At 37.8% G+C, this 19,445-nt stretch overlaps 1 protein-coding gene across 4 annotated transcripts in view; it reads left to right on the top strand.

Annotated features, from left to right (window-relative positions):
• The first annotated feature begins 9,500 nt into the window (after nt 1-9,500).
• The window catches only part of PHF3 (PHD finger protein 3), a 42,857-nt gene continuing 32,912 nt past the window's right edge, over nt 9,501-19,445 (top strand). Inside the window, exon 1 of one of the 4 annotated variants that reach the window (XM_009333164.1) lies at nt 9,501-9,889. In XM_009333164.1, coding sequence (XP_009331439.1) covers nt 9,595-9,889 — 295 coding nt within the window. In that variant the 5' untranslated portion in view covers nt 9,501-9,594. Of the gene's footprint in view, nt 9,890-17,680; nt 17,703-19,232; nt 19,356-19,445 lie in introns of those variants that run through there. The other 3 variants (XM_009333166.1, XM_009333167.1, XM_009333165.1) reach the window with 3 other exon arrangements.

The following is a 19,445-nucleotide window of genomic DNA, read 5'->3' as shown; positions in this document are numbered from 1 at the left end:
GCTCTGGCCCCGGCCTCGCTGCCTGCGGCGGTCTCTCCCGTCTCCGCCTGCCCCGGCGTCTGTGCGGGACCCTGCCGCAGGCTCCCTGCCCGGAGCCGTGCTGCTGCTGGCTTTCCAGCACCACCTTTACTAGGGCTTGCCCCTTCTTGGCAGTGCTTGTCCCTCCCCACCGCTTGAGCCGCTGATGCCTTCTTGCCCCATACAAACCTGAGGAACAAATGCCAATTTAGACCCTGCTGTTCTTCCTGCTATTGGTCTGACCTGTTCCGGGCTCCTCCTCCCGTCTCTCAAACTTAGCATCATCAACAATTTCTGTGTTTAACTCTTGTGTATAGTACCCACTGTAGGAAATGTGGGAGGAAATGTGGTCATCGGCGGTACCTGGGGGATTCAGTGGCCTGGTGGTATTTCCATATCCTGTTCTTGAATGAGATGCTGTTTCTGAGGCAATGTGTCCACGCTTCTTGCTTGCAACTGGAATGCAAATAATTAATATCTGTAAACCTTTGGAAGAGCCTTCGCTCACATGATTGCAAGTGTGCTTTCTGTTTGGTCTGCACAATGGAGACCTGTTACAGCCATGAGGTGAGGGTTTGGAAGAAGAGCACTCTGTGCAGTGTAGGTTGAGTTAGTAGAAATAACCTACAGAATGAAACATAAAAGTGAGGAAGGGAAGACAGGAACATGGGATGACAGCAGCTGTACCATACAAATCGTAGTAGTGGTGTTGTCTTTTATGTGGCTGTTAATCCATTATGTAATTTCTATACATTTGATTTTATAAAAATGGATGCTAACGTCGCTAAAGAGTGGAAATATTGTAGGATTAAATGTAAGGATGGTAAACATATGGCATCTCTTTAACGCCACTAGTTCATGGTTTGTTTTGCTTAATAAATTAAGGGTCGGGACACGGTGTAAGGGAGATCTTGAAAACCTGGATTTTATATTTCTTGGAATAATTTAATTTTGAGTGATCTTTACACTTAGTGTGTAGCCCACAATGAAACTGCTACTCAGCTCTCTTTTTGCTTTATCAAGTAGCTTCTGCTTTTAATTTCTGTAGTTAGCTTTAAAAATTATACATACAAATCTGGAGTTCTGAACACCTAGATTTTTTTCAGTTGTCATTGCCTGTTACTCAGTCATTCGGTTCTTATGTGCATTCTACATTTGCAAACCCTCAAGAATTTCAAGCAGCTGAAAGGACACCTAACTACAAACCATGTTGGCTAGATCTAATTCAATGTAATTAACTGAAGTAATTCAACACAGTGATAATGTGTTTCTAAGACAGCAAAAGCTCTGAAAAGTCTGTAATTACTATCTGCCATACCTCTGTGACCTCCTCTTTTTAGAAGGCTTAGTTCTACCTCATGAATTAAATACTACTGATGTTGTGCAAAGACCTGAGCCAATGTATGCTGTATGAAATTTTTTTAGCTTTTATTTTAATGGAAGTTTGTATTTTTAAAACTAATTAAAACTTATTATTTTATATAATAATTTAAAATTAAATTTCCCTGGTCAACTTAAATATTGTTAAATCCAAGTCTTAAAAATACTAAGGGAAGATAAATTATTTGTAGGAAATTATAAACTTTCATTGTTTTATTATATTACTCTAGCATATTATGTCAAAAACTTTTTTATGGCAAGGGAATATTTTTGAAAGGTAATACTATGAAGTAGCAATGACAAAATCCACTAAATTAGGATATGAGTGTTCATTATATAGCAGCAAAAAGTGAGAAATACAGACAGCTTGTGACATCCGCCTGAGTGGTGTCAATATAGCTACATTGGTGGATGGTATATTTCTGTGGAAAACTTCATGAGGCTTAGCCATTTATCTTTTAACTATTTCTGAAAAATCTAATTCTAATGCGTGTTTCCAAATGAATCATTGTAAGAGAGACGCTGACAAATTCAAAAAGTATTACAAATGAAATTATTCTATCTGGGGTGACTGACAAATAAAAGTGTAACCTGTTACACAGCTTAACATTTATACTATGTTCAAGCTGAAAATATTTGAAACAATTCTTGAGGAACTTGAGGGTGGAAAAGAGTTGAAGAGCATAGCAGTAGTGATGGAAAAATAATCTGTCCTCGTCTTTTTCTTTTCAAGGAAATGACTCTTGGTAGTGAGCTTACAAATTCTGGAGGTATATGCAGTGATGGAGAGATTAATAAAATGATGTATCATCTTTGATTTTCCTTAATTTTTGTGGGATTCAAGAGTATTCATTGATGGGACAGTCCAGCAAAGGAAAACAATCTACTTTACAAAATACATTTGAAAGATTTCACAATGTAAAGACTTTCTTGTGACAGAACACAACTTCTCATGCAGCACTTTGTGCCTCTTCCAGCTGTAAAGTGAGGGTGAGGCATGTATTTTTTTTGAGGAGAAGTTACTCTGTTCAAAAGATAACATTTAAGTTGATTTTCTGTGATACAATAATTTGATCTTGTATGATTAAGAAAAGGTTTCTCTGTACTACTTCTGCATTCCTTTGCCTTATAATTAAATCCTTTGTTTGAAATTTACTTTTTCTTCCTGCTCACTGAAATGAGCTACAGTTCTGGCTGGTGAATGCAATTCTTCTGGATAGTGAGGGTTTAATAAAGAAAATATCTCGAACTGTCCGCCCTTCTTTCAAATACTGTTACAGGAAGTAGTAAGGGATCTGCTGTGTCAGTGAGGGGAGCAGCATATACCTTCAGATTATAGATAGATTTTGGGATGTGGTGGTTATTTGATGTGTCAGACTATTGAGATTTCAGTAGCAGGGGGATAAGATTTGGGTCAGTTGCTGTCTGAAGACTTTAGGGTGAGGGGAACACGAAAATAGTATAGAAGAGCTGGTTAAGAATTAATTAAATGCTCAGCTTTACATTTCTTGTTATTTGATCTGAGGCAGGGCTTTGGTTTTGGTGCCAGTAAAAGCTAGATATTTAATTTTAAATGAGGGATTAAAATAATAAATAGAGGATTTAAATAAGGGAACAGGTGGCATATGGATGCTTATGGGTTGATGTTTCTGGCATACAGTTTTGCCAGTGTACCTGAGCCTCCTTTACAGCAATACTGATATTTCAAGTAAACTTGTTGAGTACATGTTGCTGTTAGGCAGGTCTTTGACAGTGTCCTGTTTGATGGGAGATGGGTGAATGAGAAAGATCAAATTTGATTGTGCTCAAAGGGCAAAGCTCAGCTAACCATGTTCCATCCAAGTGTTGTATCATTTTTTTGAGAAAGGACACTGAAATTTTCTTCAACAGTTCCAAACACATTTTTGTGGCTATATATATTCATATGCTCATAAATCAAATTGCTTATCCTGTCAAAATGTTTTGTCAGTTAATTTAATTCTTGAAGACTGCCCTAGATGATGGGATTTGAACCAACGCGAGCCAGAATAGAAAGTGCATTGGCATGAGAGTTGTAACGTTGAGGTTTTCTTACCGACTCTGCCACTGATGCGCTGTCTGGTATTGATTTCCTTTTTTATCCCATGATGTGTTTAGAGTGTGAGCTCTGTTGGCCAAAATCTGTTACTACAGAGGACCTGGGTCTCAGTTCTGGCTTTTGGTGCTGTAATAACCATAAATGTTGTAAGAATGGATGCACGTTCTAACGCTTAAAACATGGACCATGGCAACTTAGCATTAATTTTCAGTTAGGTGCTTGTGACCTTAAACTTTAAGGTTTTGTATACGAGGAAGGGGGAGGATGGTAGTAAAACTTGCCTGTGCTCAGCATCAGCGCTTTGAAGCGACATTGGTTGGTAGGTGGGTTGTAAGTGTCAAGGTATCAGTGAGCACATGGGGTGGTCCGACATCACAGCTCCAGTGAACAAAGGTAGACATTTGATACCTTGAATGCTCTTTTTAGGTACAGTAGTTACCAAAAGACTCAGGCAAGGGATTTTTTTTTTTTTTAACTGCCTGTGGTGTTAGCTAATTTCATGTCATGAGCTTTTTTCCTTGGGATGGTTAGGTTCCTTCAGATTTTTTTCCCCCCTTGTTCCCGATTCAGGCAATTTTTTTAAATTTTTTTTATTTTTCTGAAGTCCAACTTCTGAGGACCAGATTTCTTTTTAAATTGACAATCATTAAAAATACCGGAACTTCTATTTTATATTCCTAAGTTTAAAATATAAGCTAATATATGAAAGTCAAGTTTAAAATGTAAACTAATATATGAAAGTCACCCCCTGGGTGGAGAGGGGAGTAGAGAAAGTAATTACAGTGAATGTTACTTAAAAGTGTGAAACCTAACCTTTGCTTATAAAATAAATGGTGTAGGAACACTATTAAAACTGAATAAAATATATGTAAAGGAACATAATAAAATAGCAAGACAAATATATCTAATGAAAATCTAAATATGTAGTTGGAAAATTAAACACTTGCACATACCTGGTGTTTAAGGGAGACTTAATTTAGAATGCAGTCAAAGACAGAGTATGCCTGGCCTGTACATCAGCTAAGAAACACTCAGGATTTCTAGTGGTATATACAATTTGTGATCGTCTCTGCTGAGGTGGATTTTAGATAAGATGGTAGAGACATGCTGATGCAGTTGGATATCTCCGCTAAACTGTTTTGCTCTGTTCTGATAAGAAAATAATACAACAGGAACTGAAGTCGTTTTTTGCCTCTTTCACAGAAAAACTAAACAATGAGAAATCATAAAGACGTACAGTATCTCTTGTCCGGATACTAGTCTTCCTTCCCCTCTAAGATTAGTTTGAAAGGATATGCTTGTTTGAGATCTCAATTTCTTTCCTTAGCAAGTGATCATTCTGACTATTTATCTTTTAATTTTGGAAAGTCATTTAGACCTGTTAGAGATGTAACAAAACAGTAGTAAATGGGGACAAGATAAAAATCTGCCATATCAGATCCTACAGCATGTTTATTTCATACCACTGTTTGTTGGGATTTGAGGCAATACTGTGACATACCTGACTTAATTAAACTAATTCAGCAACTGAAGAAATGAGTTTTATAACCTGGAAGACTCAGGCTGAAAAAGAAAATGATGTTGAGAGCATGAAGGGAATCATAGAATTGTTTAGGCTGGAAAAGACCTTTAAGATCATCAACTCCAACCATTACCCTAGCACTGCCAAGTCCACCACTAAACCATGTCCCTAAGCACCACATCTACACGTCTTCCTAATATCTAATCTCAACCTCCCCCGGTGCAACTTGAGGCCATTTCCTCTCATCCTATCGCTTGTTACTTGGGAGAAGAGACCAACACCCACCTGGCTACAACCTCCTTTCAGGTAGTTGTAGGGAGTGATAAGGTCTCCCCTGAGCCTCCTGTTCTCCAGGCTAAACAACCCCAGTTCCCTCAGCCGCTCCTCAGAAGACTTGTTCTCCAGACCCCTCACCAGCCTCATTGCCCTTCTCTGGACACGCTCCAGCACCTCAATGGCTTGTAGTGAGGGGCCCAAAACTGAACACAGTATTCGGGGTGTGGCCTCCCCAGTGCCGAGTCCAGGGGCACGATCACTTCCCTACTCCTGCTGGCCACACTATTTCTGATACAGGCCAGGATGCCATTGGCCTTCTTGGCCACCTGGGCACACTGCCGGCTCATGTTCAGCCGGCTGTCAACCAGCACGCCCAGGTCCTTTTCGGCCAGGCAGCTTTCCAGCCACTCTTCCCCAAGCCTGTAGCACTGCATGGGGTTGTTGTGACCCAAGTGCAGGACCCGGCACTTGGCCTTGCCCATTGATCCAGCCTGTCCAGATCCCTCTGGAGAACCTTCCTACCCTCGAGCAGATCAACACTGCCGCCCAACTTGGTGTTGTCTGCAAACTTACTGAGGGTGCGCTTGGTTGAGATTTTATGGTAAACATAATGTGGGAGAAATTCTGGAGGTCATGTTTAACTGACGTGCTTTTTCTCTTTAACAGGGTTGTTTTTAGTGACAGATCACTTAATAATGAAAGATTTTGGTTGTTGGGTTACTTCTATGAGTACCTACTGTTGCAGTGGAGGGGCTGATTGAAACAAATCAGTCTCAAATGCATAAGAGAAATGTACTTTATTTAAGGAATTGAGGAGAGTGCTCTCTATTCCTTTGGCTTTTCTTGATGGTCAGATCTCATTGCACCCACACTCCTGTATCTTGCTGTGCTGTGTGCTGTAGGAATCTTAGTACATGCCCTGATGCTCCAGGAGCCAGCGGCTGGGAGAAGTTTCACATCTGTCCAGACTGAACCTGGCTGGGACTTCCTTCTCTGTCATTTGCTCTTTTGTCTCCTTTGCGAACACTCCTCTTCTCACTGGTTCTCCATACGTGAGACTTCTCATATTCTGTTGCTTCTGATTAACTACCCAGTGGGAAAACACTTTTGAATTATTGCGCGATGGGAGTACACTTGGTATGTGCGCTTTTGCTGTGAGTGATGCCAAGCCACTGGCCTTTAGGGTTCAAGTGGAGGACACAGCTGTGTTCCTGGGGAACAATACATTCCTCCTCGGAGCTGTTAGAGTTATCTTTGGAAATAAGTGACCATGAAAAACTTAACTGTGTTTTTACCTATACCTCTGGCTATTTTTCCTGGTGTTCAAAGTGTTTCAAATGCAAAATAAACCATTCAAAATTCATACACTTTAGGCATTGTGTAAGGGAAGAAATTTTTTTTTGTAGCAACTGTTTCTAACAATCGGCTGTCTAACAAGAAGTCTGTCTTTCATTGTGGGTCCCGCAGATTCTACACTTCATGTGATAGTTGATCTAGTAATGTTAGAAATAATTTTCTAAACTTGGTACTGTACAAGTTATGCAAAGAATTCAACAGTGGTTTCTTGAACCAGGTAAAGCAAAATTTTTATTTCATGTACTTTACTGGGATAACCTCTCTAACTATTTTAAAAATTGTGGATCAAATTCTTTAATCTTAGATTTTGTGGTGGTAGGATTTCTATGCAAATCCACTTTGTTTATATCCTTACAATGACTGTTTGATGCAAAATTTGGATAGAACTTGATCATAGACTCATGCTCCAGAAATAAAGCTTTCAATACAATTCCTCTTGAATTTTTCTAATAGCTAGTTAGGTGTTGTTGAAGGTGGCTGTGGCCATTGCATGTATAGTTGCTTTGACAGTTATTTTGAAGTGCTTTTAGTGTTCTGAATGGCTGCATGGTAGTCTTGCAAAACTGTAGGTATTCTTTTTTCATCACATTGCTGAAGACAGAGGTTAATTTCTGTCAGCAGCAATTTTTGTAGCAAGAGCTAACATTCTGCTGGAGCTTTGCTACTTAACACTGCTGTCAATGAAGTGGTCAGCACTGCTTTGGTAACAGCAGTGTTTGAGTAACAATTATATAAACGTTCCCCTCCTATCCAGAAAAAAACTTGAGATATATTATTGTAAATGTGTTCAAAGCCCCCGCCACTCTCTAGTTTTGGGTACAAAAGGTTTCGTATAGTAAGTCATGGGTGTTCTATTGCAGTGTCATTGGCACTTGTTAGTGTCAGGGTTCACCATTGTTTTATCCTGTCTCTCTTACTCTTGTGCTTGTGTGATGCTAATATGAAAAAAACCTGTCATTAGAGGAAGGTGTTTTAAAGTACTGGATTGGGGCATCTATAATTATTTTCTTACTTTGAGTCACTGCACCTCTTGTAGCTTATCCTAGTATCAGATTGTTGTAACTACATGGCATAATAAAAATAGATTGTACAGTGCAGCATAGCACTTCCTCCGTTAGTTTGCTGCTTTATTTGTTGCCAAATTTGGAAATTACTTTGACAACTGTGAAAAGAATGTGGACTGCTATAGGTGCTAGTTGGCATGGTGTATATGTAGATGCACTGCATTGCTTGATAAAAATAGTCCATTTTTTGGTGAGGGAGCTTTCAAATTATAACATACTTGCTGCTGTAAGACTGTTACCTACTTACTAAAAGCACCTGATTTGGCCTGACTTTCCTTCTTGCTGGCTGTTCGGTCAGTAGGACCTTGTGTATTAGACTGTTTTGTCATGGTTAGTGTGTAGATACTGTAAAGACACCATGCTCTGCAAAGACATAGTGCCGTACCTGACCGTTGTTTTCTTCTGAGCTGCCCTGTGGGAGAAGGAAGAAAGACTGTCATGTTTTTAAAAACAAAATGAAAGACTTTTCATGCTCACCTGCAGTTTTTGTAAATTTGTGAAATTAAATAAATTGCATAAACAGGGTTGAAATTGTAGCAGAGCTCTTACATGTGTATGGCTAGGATTTTCCCTGTTGAGTGCTAAAACAGAAATGTCCCATTAACGTGTATAAGGAAGCATATTTACTGTTCTAGTAAGCATGAGTAGGTACTGGATTTATTTAGTGGCAGGTTGCTGGAATAGGGATCTAGAAAGTAATTCAAGCACTGCAAACTCTAAATGTCACTTCTTTTCCTTTAATTAATGTGTTCATTAAAAAAGAATAAATCCTGTCTAGCGTGTGGGAGGAGGATGATGAAGGAAGGAGCGGGAGAGAATGTATGTCCTTTTTTCTGTTTCTAAAAGCTTGACTAGCTTTGTGTGCCAAAACTGGTCTCCCAGACTTTCCTGTATGCCAAATTAAGCCAGGCACTGCTGCTGTACTACTCCATTTTCCTTGCCTCCGTGACCATATTTATTATAATTATCTCTCTCCACTCGAAGTATATGTTTATGCTAAACTTCTGAAGAAACATTTTGCTGACTTTTTTTTCCGTTCTGTTATGTAGTTATACATTCTTACTAGTTGAATCTCTGCTGCCATAGTTGCATTTCTGCTATATCACAATGAAGAGATCTAGAAAACAGGGGATCCCTTCTTGTAAAATGTAGGTGCCATCTTTGAATACAGTTCCTTAAGTTTTACCTAAATTTCTTAAAGACTGAAGTTTCTAAAAGGCTCCTGTCCCTTTTGAAGCCAGCTCAGAATTCTCATATACTTGATTGAGGTCAGATTTTCATAGAAAATTTCTGTAATTTTATTGAATGTAATGATAGGTGAAAAATGATAGAGATAAGGCCTTGCTGCTTAAAAATAGTTACTTGCTATGAAGTACTTGGTAGTTCCTCTATGAATAGAAATATAGTCCTTCTCAATTTTGGGCCTAGTATGGCAGGCTCCTGAGCTTTCTCAGCTCCATTGATGTTAGTGGAAGCTGACCTCACATTTTTACATTTAAAGGTGAAGAAACATGTGCGCTCACAGTGCTGCTAACCAGGTTCGCTTGTTCTTGATTTCCCCCTCCCTCTGGTGTCCCACCCACTTGGGTTGGTTAAGGTTTATAAACAAATTTTAGAAAGGAGGTGTTTTAGTTAACCCTTATTATACACACTCTGTAGAAGTGGCAGCACTCTGATGCTGATAGCAGAGTTTATATTAACTTAGCATGGGATTTATTTTAAAAATAATCAGTTAGAGAATTGATTTTTAGATATGCAATGAGCCATACTAAGCCATAAGCAGATTTTTTTTTTTTTTTTTGTTACAATTCTAAAATACCTTAAGCATTCTTTATAAAACACAACAGCCAAAACAGTTTGCTGTTTTCTTAGGTGTTTTACAATTTGTAGCTTATTTTCTTATGGTATTTTTCTTGTCTTTCTATAGGGCTGAAAGACACACAGGAGTCTTCATGGATATAGTTGATACATTTAACCATTTAATTCCTACTGAACACTTAGATGATGCCCTATTTCTAGGATCCAACCTGGAGAATGAAGTCTGTGAGGATTTTAGTACAAGTCAAAATGTCTTAGAGGATTCGCTGAAGAACATGCTCAGCGATAAGGATCCTATGCTAGGATCTGCAAGTGCCCAGTTCTGTTTGCCTGTTTTGGATAGCAATGATCCCAATTTCCAGATGCCTTGTTCAACAGGTAAATGTTACAATTTTTTAAGATTACAATTTAAAATACAGTTATACTTTAGTACCAACCCTTTTTTCATAATGTAGAAATAATAATTTGGGATTTCTGTTTCCTTCCTGCCCTTTTTGTTGCGCTGCTTACATGCCTGGCATGTAAACCATGTGCAGTTCTTTTTAACTTTGTCGCGTAACAATAGAGGAGGGCTCCTAATCTGGATCAGAAGTAATTTAGGCTTTGTCTTGAGTACATGTAAATTATTCCCAATTAAGGTCATGATTTGCTTAGTGTAAGTACTATGCCTGATCAGTGAAGTTGCTAGTTGTCTTCAAAAAAAAAAAGTAATAATTCTGGATTAGCAGTAGGAGCATGAGAGTTGTACAAATTACTGCTCTGAACTCAGGGTTATTCTGTTAGTGCTAGGCCTTCCAGTACTGGGCTGATACCGGATTCTGGGTGTTTTGCTTCAGTTGGCTTCAAACAAAACCCTGGAATGATAATACAATTCTTTTTGCTGTTTGGAAACACCTGATTTGGAACCAATTTAGAGTAAAGTTTTAAATAAAAATAATCTTAGGAGTTGTGGAGTAGTTTTGGAAGATTAAAAAAAAAAAGGGGGGGTGATCCAGTCATCAATATAAATAATTTTAGGGAGTAGTTGGAATAGTTACACTGAATTTGGTGTAAGAGACAAAAATATACTCTATACTTAATATTTTTTTTTATTTGACTGAAAGTTTAAGAAAAATAAATTTTTTAGGTTCATTACTGAAAAGTGTTTTAGATTAATGCAGATAACTGATTATATCAACATTAATTTTTTTCTAGTACCTTCTATGAACTGTTTCTGAAAATCTTGATAATTTCCTGGTATAATATGTATTTTGTTTCTACTAACAGACTAAATTCTCACCTGTATTACAATATGGAAAACTGTAAATCAAAGATGATATTGACTGAGGTAATGAAAAAGTGAACTACAAAGCCAAAACAAGATATTTGATCTTTTTACTACTTTAGTAGAACATTATTTGAGGCCATCCTTAATGTTTTTGTTTGTTCTTGCCGTAATGTCTGTAGCCCACCAAACAAAATTACATCACTCTTAATGTGCATATGATTGTACGATATATACAACTAAACCAAATTCCCCCTCTCTAAATCTTTTATTTCATTCCAGTAGAACAGTGATGCAAATTCTTGTTTCACACTGCATCCTGTGCATCCTCTGGTAAACCTATACTGCATTTAAAATTTTTGAATTAACTCATAGGGTACAGCTGGATATTTTGGAAGTTACAGGGAGACTTTTGGGGGCTTTTTGGCACATATTTCTCCTAAAAGTGATCAGCAGTGCAATAATCAATACTACTGATACTTAAATAATCACAATTAATTTTTAAGGTTGCTGTCCACTAAAATAAATGCGCTAACTCATTTACTTGGGGGTTACTATTTCAGGCTGTCTGCAGACTAAGGGAATCAAAACAGATTTGATTTATGCTGAGTTCATGAATTTAATGTTTGGGTTTTTTTTAAATCTGAAAGCAAGAGCAGAGCCACATTTCAGTAAGTAAAATGTGCAGTTTGGAATTCATATAGTAGGTATCCAAAAGGACATGAAGTGTTCTTGCTGTTGCTTGTTCTTTGTAGCTCTTGATAAGAACTGTCCTTATTCTGAAATGGTAGGACTGCAGTATGTATTTACAGGTTTTTTTAGTTGAGAACGATTATCAGTTTGATGCAAAGTTTCTCTGCTTCTCTTCCTTGAGTATTCATATAGCTTATGATTTATTTGATTTGTCTGAGACTGTTGGTGATCTAACACAGCTTACATAGTCTGCTAGTAAGAACGCAGTTGTGCAAGATGATAGTTCCCTTAGTAAGAATTACCCAAAAGGCTGTTTTTTCCAGACAGTACGCGTGAAAGCTCATCTCTACACCAATATCAATTTGTCTAAAAAAGAAAAAAGCATAACTCTCCCCAGAAAACTTGCCTTACTTACATGCTTAAAGCTACACCACCATTGGTGTGTCATACAGAATGATAGTTTGCTGTATTCTGATCCTTCCAGTTCTTTTTTTTCCCCCTTTGTGTAGGATCTCACTGTGAATTTATTCTGTAGTGCATTAAGCAGCATGGTAACAGAATGGTTCGTTGTTGGCTCTTCTCTTAACCTTCTGCTAGGGTTAGAACTGTACCTAGAAAACTGTATTTTCAGTAAGGTTTTACTAGGTTTAGGTACATTTGTTGTTACATATTTATGTTAAGCAGGGCAAGACCTAGGAAATACTGAAATGATAGATGGTAGTGTTTCTTACACTCTTGATTTAATTCCTGAAGAGTTAACTTCTTCCAGACGCACAAATTTATTTACCACAATTTATTTTAGACCTTCAAAAAGTATTTTGCCTAGCCCATGTGTAGGCCACGGAACAGTTTAAGAAAATACTCATGGACATTAGTTCAGAGGGCCAGCAAAGGACAGATTTATCATGCTTGCTGCTCCATGAATAACTGGAACATACTCTGTTCTGTCCAGTTTTTGAAGTGGTGAAGATTTCATGCTACAGCTTATTTGATTGTTATGAGCAAGCTGAAGAGATAAAGGTAAAAATTGTTGAACTGAGGAGGTAATTTGGCTAAAATGGTATTAGGTCTCAGATAAAATGGAGGAGCAGAAGGCATGGCTCACTAATATTTCTTTGAAAGCCTGGTTTGAGCAGAGTTCAAAAGTATTTGTAAAACTATGCATAAAACAAGATAGAATCTTTATATACCTTCAGCCCGAAGAACTTGTACCATGTTCTAAATATGAAATTTCTTATGTGAACATGAGAACATGTGAATGGCAGAAGCTTTGACAAAGGCTTGCTTCAGGCCTGCTTACCCACGTACCAAATTTTTCAGGATCGTGACAACGTTTTCTGTTTTACTTCAGAAATCAGGTTTTTTTTGTCTAAGGACCCCTTCTCTCTTGCGCTTAAGTTGGTTTTGAGTATGGGTTTGTTTTCTGCTCCTCTTCTTACTGCTGCATTGACATTAGTTCTTGTTGGGTGTTGTATTTACAGGCCTAATTCAAAGTTACTACTCATCAACATTGCATCTGTCTTGCTTAGCTTTAGGGTTTATATTGCACTTCATTCACCATGAACTAAGCTTTTTGTTAATATAAGGTCTTTATATGGTGAGTTATCAGTTATCGGACTGCATGTGATGGATACTGGTAGCAATTGGTTGTATGTCCTTTAAACAGTTCAAGTACTTGTCTATAAGACAGAAACAGATAGATTTTTGTAAGTTGAAGTTTGATTTCCAGTCACTGCTTGTTAGAGGCATCTACCCAGAAAATGCAGGTTTTGTGAGTTGGATTATAAATGCTTCTCTTGGGGAGGATGGTAGCATAGAATCATAGAACCATAGAATGGTTTGGGTTGGAAGAGACCTTTAAACATCATCTAGCCCAACCCCCCCTGCCATGAGCAGGGACATCTTCAACTAGATCAGGTTGCTCAGAGCCCTGTCCAACCTGACCTTGAATGTTTCCAGGGATGGGACATCTACCATCTCTCTGGGCAACCTGTTCCAGTGTTTCACCACCCTTATCATAAGAAACTTCTTCCTTATCTAGTCTGAATCTACCATCTGAGTTTAAAACCATTACCCCTTGTCCTATCGCAACAGGCCCCACTAAAAACTCTGTCCCCATCTTTCTTATAAGCCCCCTTTAAGTACTGAAAGGCCACAAGAAGGTCTTCCCAGAGCCTTCTCTTCCCCATGCTGAACAACCCCAACTCTCTCAGCCTTTCTTCATAGGACAGTTGTTCCATCCCTCTGATCCTTTTTGTGGCCCTCCTGGACCTGCTCCACAGGTCCATGTCTTTCTTATACCGAGCATCTCATAGTCAGCAGTACTGGTGTATGACAGATAGCAAGGAGCATGAGAATGGGTGTCGGTTGCTTGTCTGTTGATAGGAAGAACTGTATCAGTACCAGTAAAGCAGTCTCATGTTCATGTCTTGGCCTGAATCCAGTTTGTGCTGGATCTAAATGGTTTCTTCAATTAGATGACATTGTTGGTTTTTGTGTACTCAGTGAGCTTTTGCCTCTGTGTAATAGAATGGGGTTGTCTTGTTCAGCTTTGATTGAACAGTTACATGTTTGGAGAAGACAAGAAGGTTCTTTCCGTGTGATCCTGGTAATGGCTTTGAGCAGAGGTAGAAGTAACTCTTTATGACTCTCTCATAAGCTGGAAAGGGTATGGGTCAAATTAACAGATGTTATGCTGAAATACTTTTAGGAGGTGTTTGTGGAGTGACTGTAAACTGTGAAGATGTAGTTGGGTTGCTGGTTTTGTGGGATTAGACTGAGCAGATTGCTGCTCTTATAGCGCAGTTAGGAAGTTTTCTGTTATTTCAGTGAATCCAGGTACAAGCTATTCACAGATCTTATTATTCACTACAGCTCATATGAGCTTAGCAGTAATGGAGGCCATTTACTGTCCTGAAGGTAGGTATTAGCAGAAAGACGTAGTGTCGATAGTGGAAGCTGATACAACTGCTCTCTTTGCCAGTTAAAAGACAGAATTTGACAAAATGAGGCTTTTGAGAATTAAACAAAACCCAAGTTCTTGAAACAATCAGAAGTGTCCCATATCATGTTTTAGGTGTCTCTGTGCTTCTGTTCATCAGTGTGGTCAGGTGGCTGTTCTTCCAAGAGCTGAATGACCAACGTAGGAGGGTAGATTATGTAGAACAGCTCTTGGGCATCTTTAATGTTTGGGTGGTGTGGGTGGGTGTGGATGTGTGGTTTTGGGGTTGCTTTTTTTTTTTTTTTTTCCTTTTTCTTTCTGAGCAATTCCTTGGTCAGAAGTGGAAACTGTGAAGTTTAGGATATGACTTAACTCTTGAGAGCAACCCCTTTTTTCAACTTCGGATGGTACCCTACTGATAGGTTTTCTGTTTTGTTCTGTTATTTCTTGCTGGAAGACATGCTAGAAGCTTATCCACTAATTTTATAAGCTTATGAGCATAGCAGGTCAGACTGGTCACATGCCAGTGAACTAAATAACCAGCATTCATATTAAATTGGTATTTCTCAGCTATCATGAATTCTGTAGCTTTTCAGGATGTCATTTACTGGGGCAGTTTGATTTACTATACGTATAATAGAGGGAATGGAATTTGAATTACGTATCATCTGGAGACATTTCTGGATTTCATAATAAAATCAAACTTTTAACCAATTTAGTTTACGGGTATGTTTATCAAATCAGGTATCTCATAAATTATGAGGAAGACTGACCCTATAAGAGCGTAGAAAGACTGTTAGGAACGTCTTTTTAATTGCCCTTTTTTTTCCTGTTCCTCTGGATTGCTGCTGGGAAAGTGTTTCCCCCAAGTGCAGTCTGTTCTTTCTAGTTGTAGCCTGTTTTCATGAGTACTGTTGAAAGCAGCATTACCTCTGCTAAAATTGTGATCACCTACTTAATCTTTGGAGCCAGACTACAAATACTTCTTTTCTTTAGCTAGTGTCCTGTCTGGCTGTGTTAGCCGTTTCAGGCTCTTTTTGCTGAAGACAAATGTACGTGTGTTTTTCCTCCTGCATATGAAGTAATTTTGAATGTAACCTTCAGATTTCAACCCAAAATTGGGTCTACAGCTGTTTCTCCAAGCTGTCCATGTGAACAGTTGCACAGTGTCTTGTGACCAAGGTAGTAACTTTCCTGTATAAAATTTAAATTTACTATATTGGTATTATATTGAGAACTTGGAGAATGTTTAGTTTGCATGCTTTTCTGTTTGTAGGTAACAAACTACCAGTTTTCCCCATTTTAGGTCCTTCTGAAGACTAGTTATTATTCCTTTGGATCAATTTTATAGAGTTTTATGGATGGAGAGAGGTTGGATCTGTAATAGGATTTGCAAGGCAGTTTATGTATTTATGAATCACAGAGCTCATCTAAAGGCTCTCTTCTCAATAAAATAATTTGATTTAAGTGCTTGGTTTCATGCTGTGTTTTTACTTTGTTGTTGGAATTTGTGCTTTACTACTCTTTATTTCCAAAGTAACAGGCTCCTGTGGCTAAAGAACCATAAATCAGTAGCTCTGTGATGTAACCATCTTTTTTTAAAACAGGGATTCAGTCCTCTGTCAAGATACATGCTGTATTAAGTTTATTAATCCTAATTGATTTTCATAGGTTTTAATTCTAAAGACAGGAAAATTCCCTCTTTACAATTTAGATATTAATGGAGAATGGGAGTAAATGTTTAGTTAGTATTTCACATGGTACTTACTGTGATTCTTTTCTTGCACTGGGCAGTCAGTACAAGGTACTCGCAGGCAAATTCTCAGTGAAACAGGTTACAGGCTTACAGAAAAACTTTTGTAAAACAGTTGGAATTTGGTATTTTCTTATGTAAGCTACATCAGTGACCTCATTTCGCTTGGAGAATACATTTTTTCTAACAAAGAGCATTTTTAGTTCTGTTTCTTAAACGTATGCATCACAAATGTCAATAGGAAAAAGGTTTTCATATAAAATATACCATCTTGAGACTTAGTGGTATTTTTTCAGTATCAATATATGTTTCATTGCTTTACTAGAGTTTATTAGCTCTTCTTAAGGCTTACCTAGACGTGTTAATTACTGCTTTAGGCTGTTACTGTTCTTTTCATTGAAGCGTATTGTTAGGTTTTTATGTTATCATCCACATATAGTAGAAATTTTGAAACATACAACCATTTTCATATAATTTATGATGCTTGTAGAATTAAAATATGGAATCCACCAGGGACTTGCTCAGCCCTGCTGTTAGCGTGGTTCAGGTGGACGTAGCATTTACAACAATGCTATTGCAGCAACAATAGTGGAGTTCTGTTGCAGGGCTAACATCTACAGAAAAGAAATTTATTTCTACGCTTGAGATTTACCTTGACCAATGTGTCAAAAACCTGAATATTTCTGTCTAATTTTGGCTGAAGATAATCAAGGGAAGACTTACATTAATAAAAACAAGGATTTATAAATTTCAAAGATTTTAATTATGGTTTTAGGGGTATTTTCTTCTCCTTCCCTCCTCTTCCCCCAGCAAGTAAGGCTTGTTTTCTTCAATTGTACATTGCTGAAGAGTTAAAAAATAGTCACACTTTTCTTTTAATGCATGGAAAATTTTACTTCAAATTTGCAAGTAAACTATTTTTATTGTATGTTATTCTATTGTATAACATATAAAAATGAGTCAGTAGCGCAGCACAGTACAGTAGTTTGGAAATGTAAATACTTTACAAGTAATGGAGAGACTCAAAATATTAAGTTGAAGGCCCGTGGTGCCTCTTCCAGTATGAATATGTTCATGTGATTCATATTTTCCTTATTTGCAGCTTGTTCAGTTGTACACTAATGTACAACTTTTCTATTCAGATATGTTTTTTCTTTATTTTTTTCCTTTCTTCTTTTATTCTTCTTTCTTAATTTCTGTATTTATTACTGAGCTAATCTTTAGTTATTTATTACTAAGGTCATCTATATCTCTTTCTTTTTAGTTTTGTCTGGTTTTGCTTTTGTTGGTTTACTTTTCCCAGTGCTGTTTCTCTACCTCCACTTCCCTTTCATAATTTAATTTCTTAGTCTCCTGTTCTTCTGTAGCTATTACTATTCTCTGTCACTTTTTCTCTTCCCAGCAGGGTCTGTGTCGAATGCTCCTCATCCGGGGGCCTCATGGGGCTGTACTAGCCGAGTTATAGCTCAGGTGGTTTGAAATTAGCAAGATTCTGTGCTTCAAATTCCTCTGTAAAATTAAAGCTACAGCACAGAGTCTTGTAAGTATAAAATACTTTAATTCTAATATTTCAGACTGTCTGTCAATAGTAGACTGAATGTGTCCCTTTTGTTATTAATAAAGGAGGGTGTGTAAATTCAATAACTTGAGCAAGAACATTGTAAAACCTGAGGCTCTAATGGCAGCCCTGAAATCTGCTTCAGAGCTGTTTCAGAAGTTGTCCAAGTAGTTTTTATTTGTCACGTTGTCTTTAGTAGCTTAGTAGTTTAGTTCTGCACTGAAGAAACAGAGGATGATCTGAAAGGAGTCTCCTTTGTTCCCAAATACCAGTCCCATGTTTTGTAGGAACACTCTTTAATGAGAGCACTAATACCAAAGTGCAGAGCTGTTGGGAGGACATAGTCTTTGAGAACGCAAGAACAGGCATCTGGAGTTAGGGTGAGGGCCCACCTCATTCAGTTTTCATCTTGGACAATGGCCAGTATTAGATATTTAGGGGAAAATAAAGTCTTAACAGGGCAGTTGCAGTGTCATCTTTTTGACAGTGTGTCCTTTTTCCCAGTATGTAGCTTAAAGCAAATAAGTGAGCAAGGAACATTTGGATGAGTGGAGTAAGACCAGCATTATCAGTCCTCTGCAGCTTGTCTGTGATATCTGTATATATGTACACATGCACAAGCATAAAGGTGGCTCTGTGGATTGGGAAGCGAAAGCTGCCAGTAATTTCTGGAAACGCACTTTTCCTGTAAACTGATGTATACAATAAAGTAACTAAAAATTACAGTTAAAATAAAATAAGTAACAATAAATTGTCAGCTCAAGGAACTCCTAGCTTTTAGCTCCTGACAGCCATCTAATTACAGAGGTCCAGAGTGCCGATTACCTGGTGCTAAGGTCAGCCTTCCTTAAGAGGCTGTTTAAAATCTTCCTAATATTTGAACTTTAAAATTAACGGGTTGTTTTTTGTTTTGGTGGGGGTTTTTTTGTTTGGTTGTTTTTTTTAATTCTTCATGATTGTGGTGATTGTGGATGGAATTACAGTCTTGGACTTGATTATTCGTCACTGTTTAGCTTTAGCAGTGTTTTACAACTTCCAATTTTCATTATTTTAAAAGTTTTTTAAACTTTTTAAACTATTTTATGCTCATTCTTGTAGTGCCTTCACAAGACTATTATTTTTTTTAAGTTGCAGTAACATCAGACTTGAAAAGGAGCAGGAATTGACACATTTTCTGAGACAGTCTGAAAATTCTAACGATTTTTATTTTCTATTAACTTCTTGCTTATTTTGATTTCTAAGATAAATTTATTAATTTAAATCAGTTTTAAGTAAGCAATTGTTAGAAATTTTTAGATATCTTATTTCTGTCATGTGAGCTAGTTTATCTCAAAAATGCTTCTAGGTAGGTGCCTGAATAGTGAAAAACAGGCATACTTGGTTGTTCAGAGTCCGTGTTGTATTTGTCAGACCCTCCTACACGTTTTGTAAAATCACTTGGGTGTTTGGCTTGATCTCACAAATTTCGCATCCCACAGGGACCAGGATTCATTAATCACACATAGGATCTTTGGGATAGGAGAGGCTACCATTGCCGAACCAAACTTAGAGAAAGTGAGGAGAATGGCTGGTACAGTGGCCTGACTGCCTCTTAGGAAACCTATTTTCAGGAGCAACCTCTGGGATCCTTCTCAGGTTAGTGGAGGATAGGAATTCATCAAAGACAATGTTCTCTGAGTCTCCTGGGAGACTAGTGCATGCTGCACTCAATGCTCTTCCAAAAAG

This window comes from Pygoscelis adeliae, unplaced genomic scaffold (genome assembly GCF_000699105.1).
Source record: "Pygoscelis adeliae isolate BGI_AS28 unplaced genomic scaffold, ASM69910v1 Scaffold57, whole genome shotgun sequence".
NCBI lineage: Eukaryota > Metazoa > Chordata > Aves > Sphenisciformes > Spheniscidae > Pygoscelis > Pygoscelis adeliae.
The sequence above is the reverse complement of the archived record's forward strand: the minus strand, read 5'-3'. Positions and strand labels throughout refer to the sequence as shown.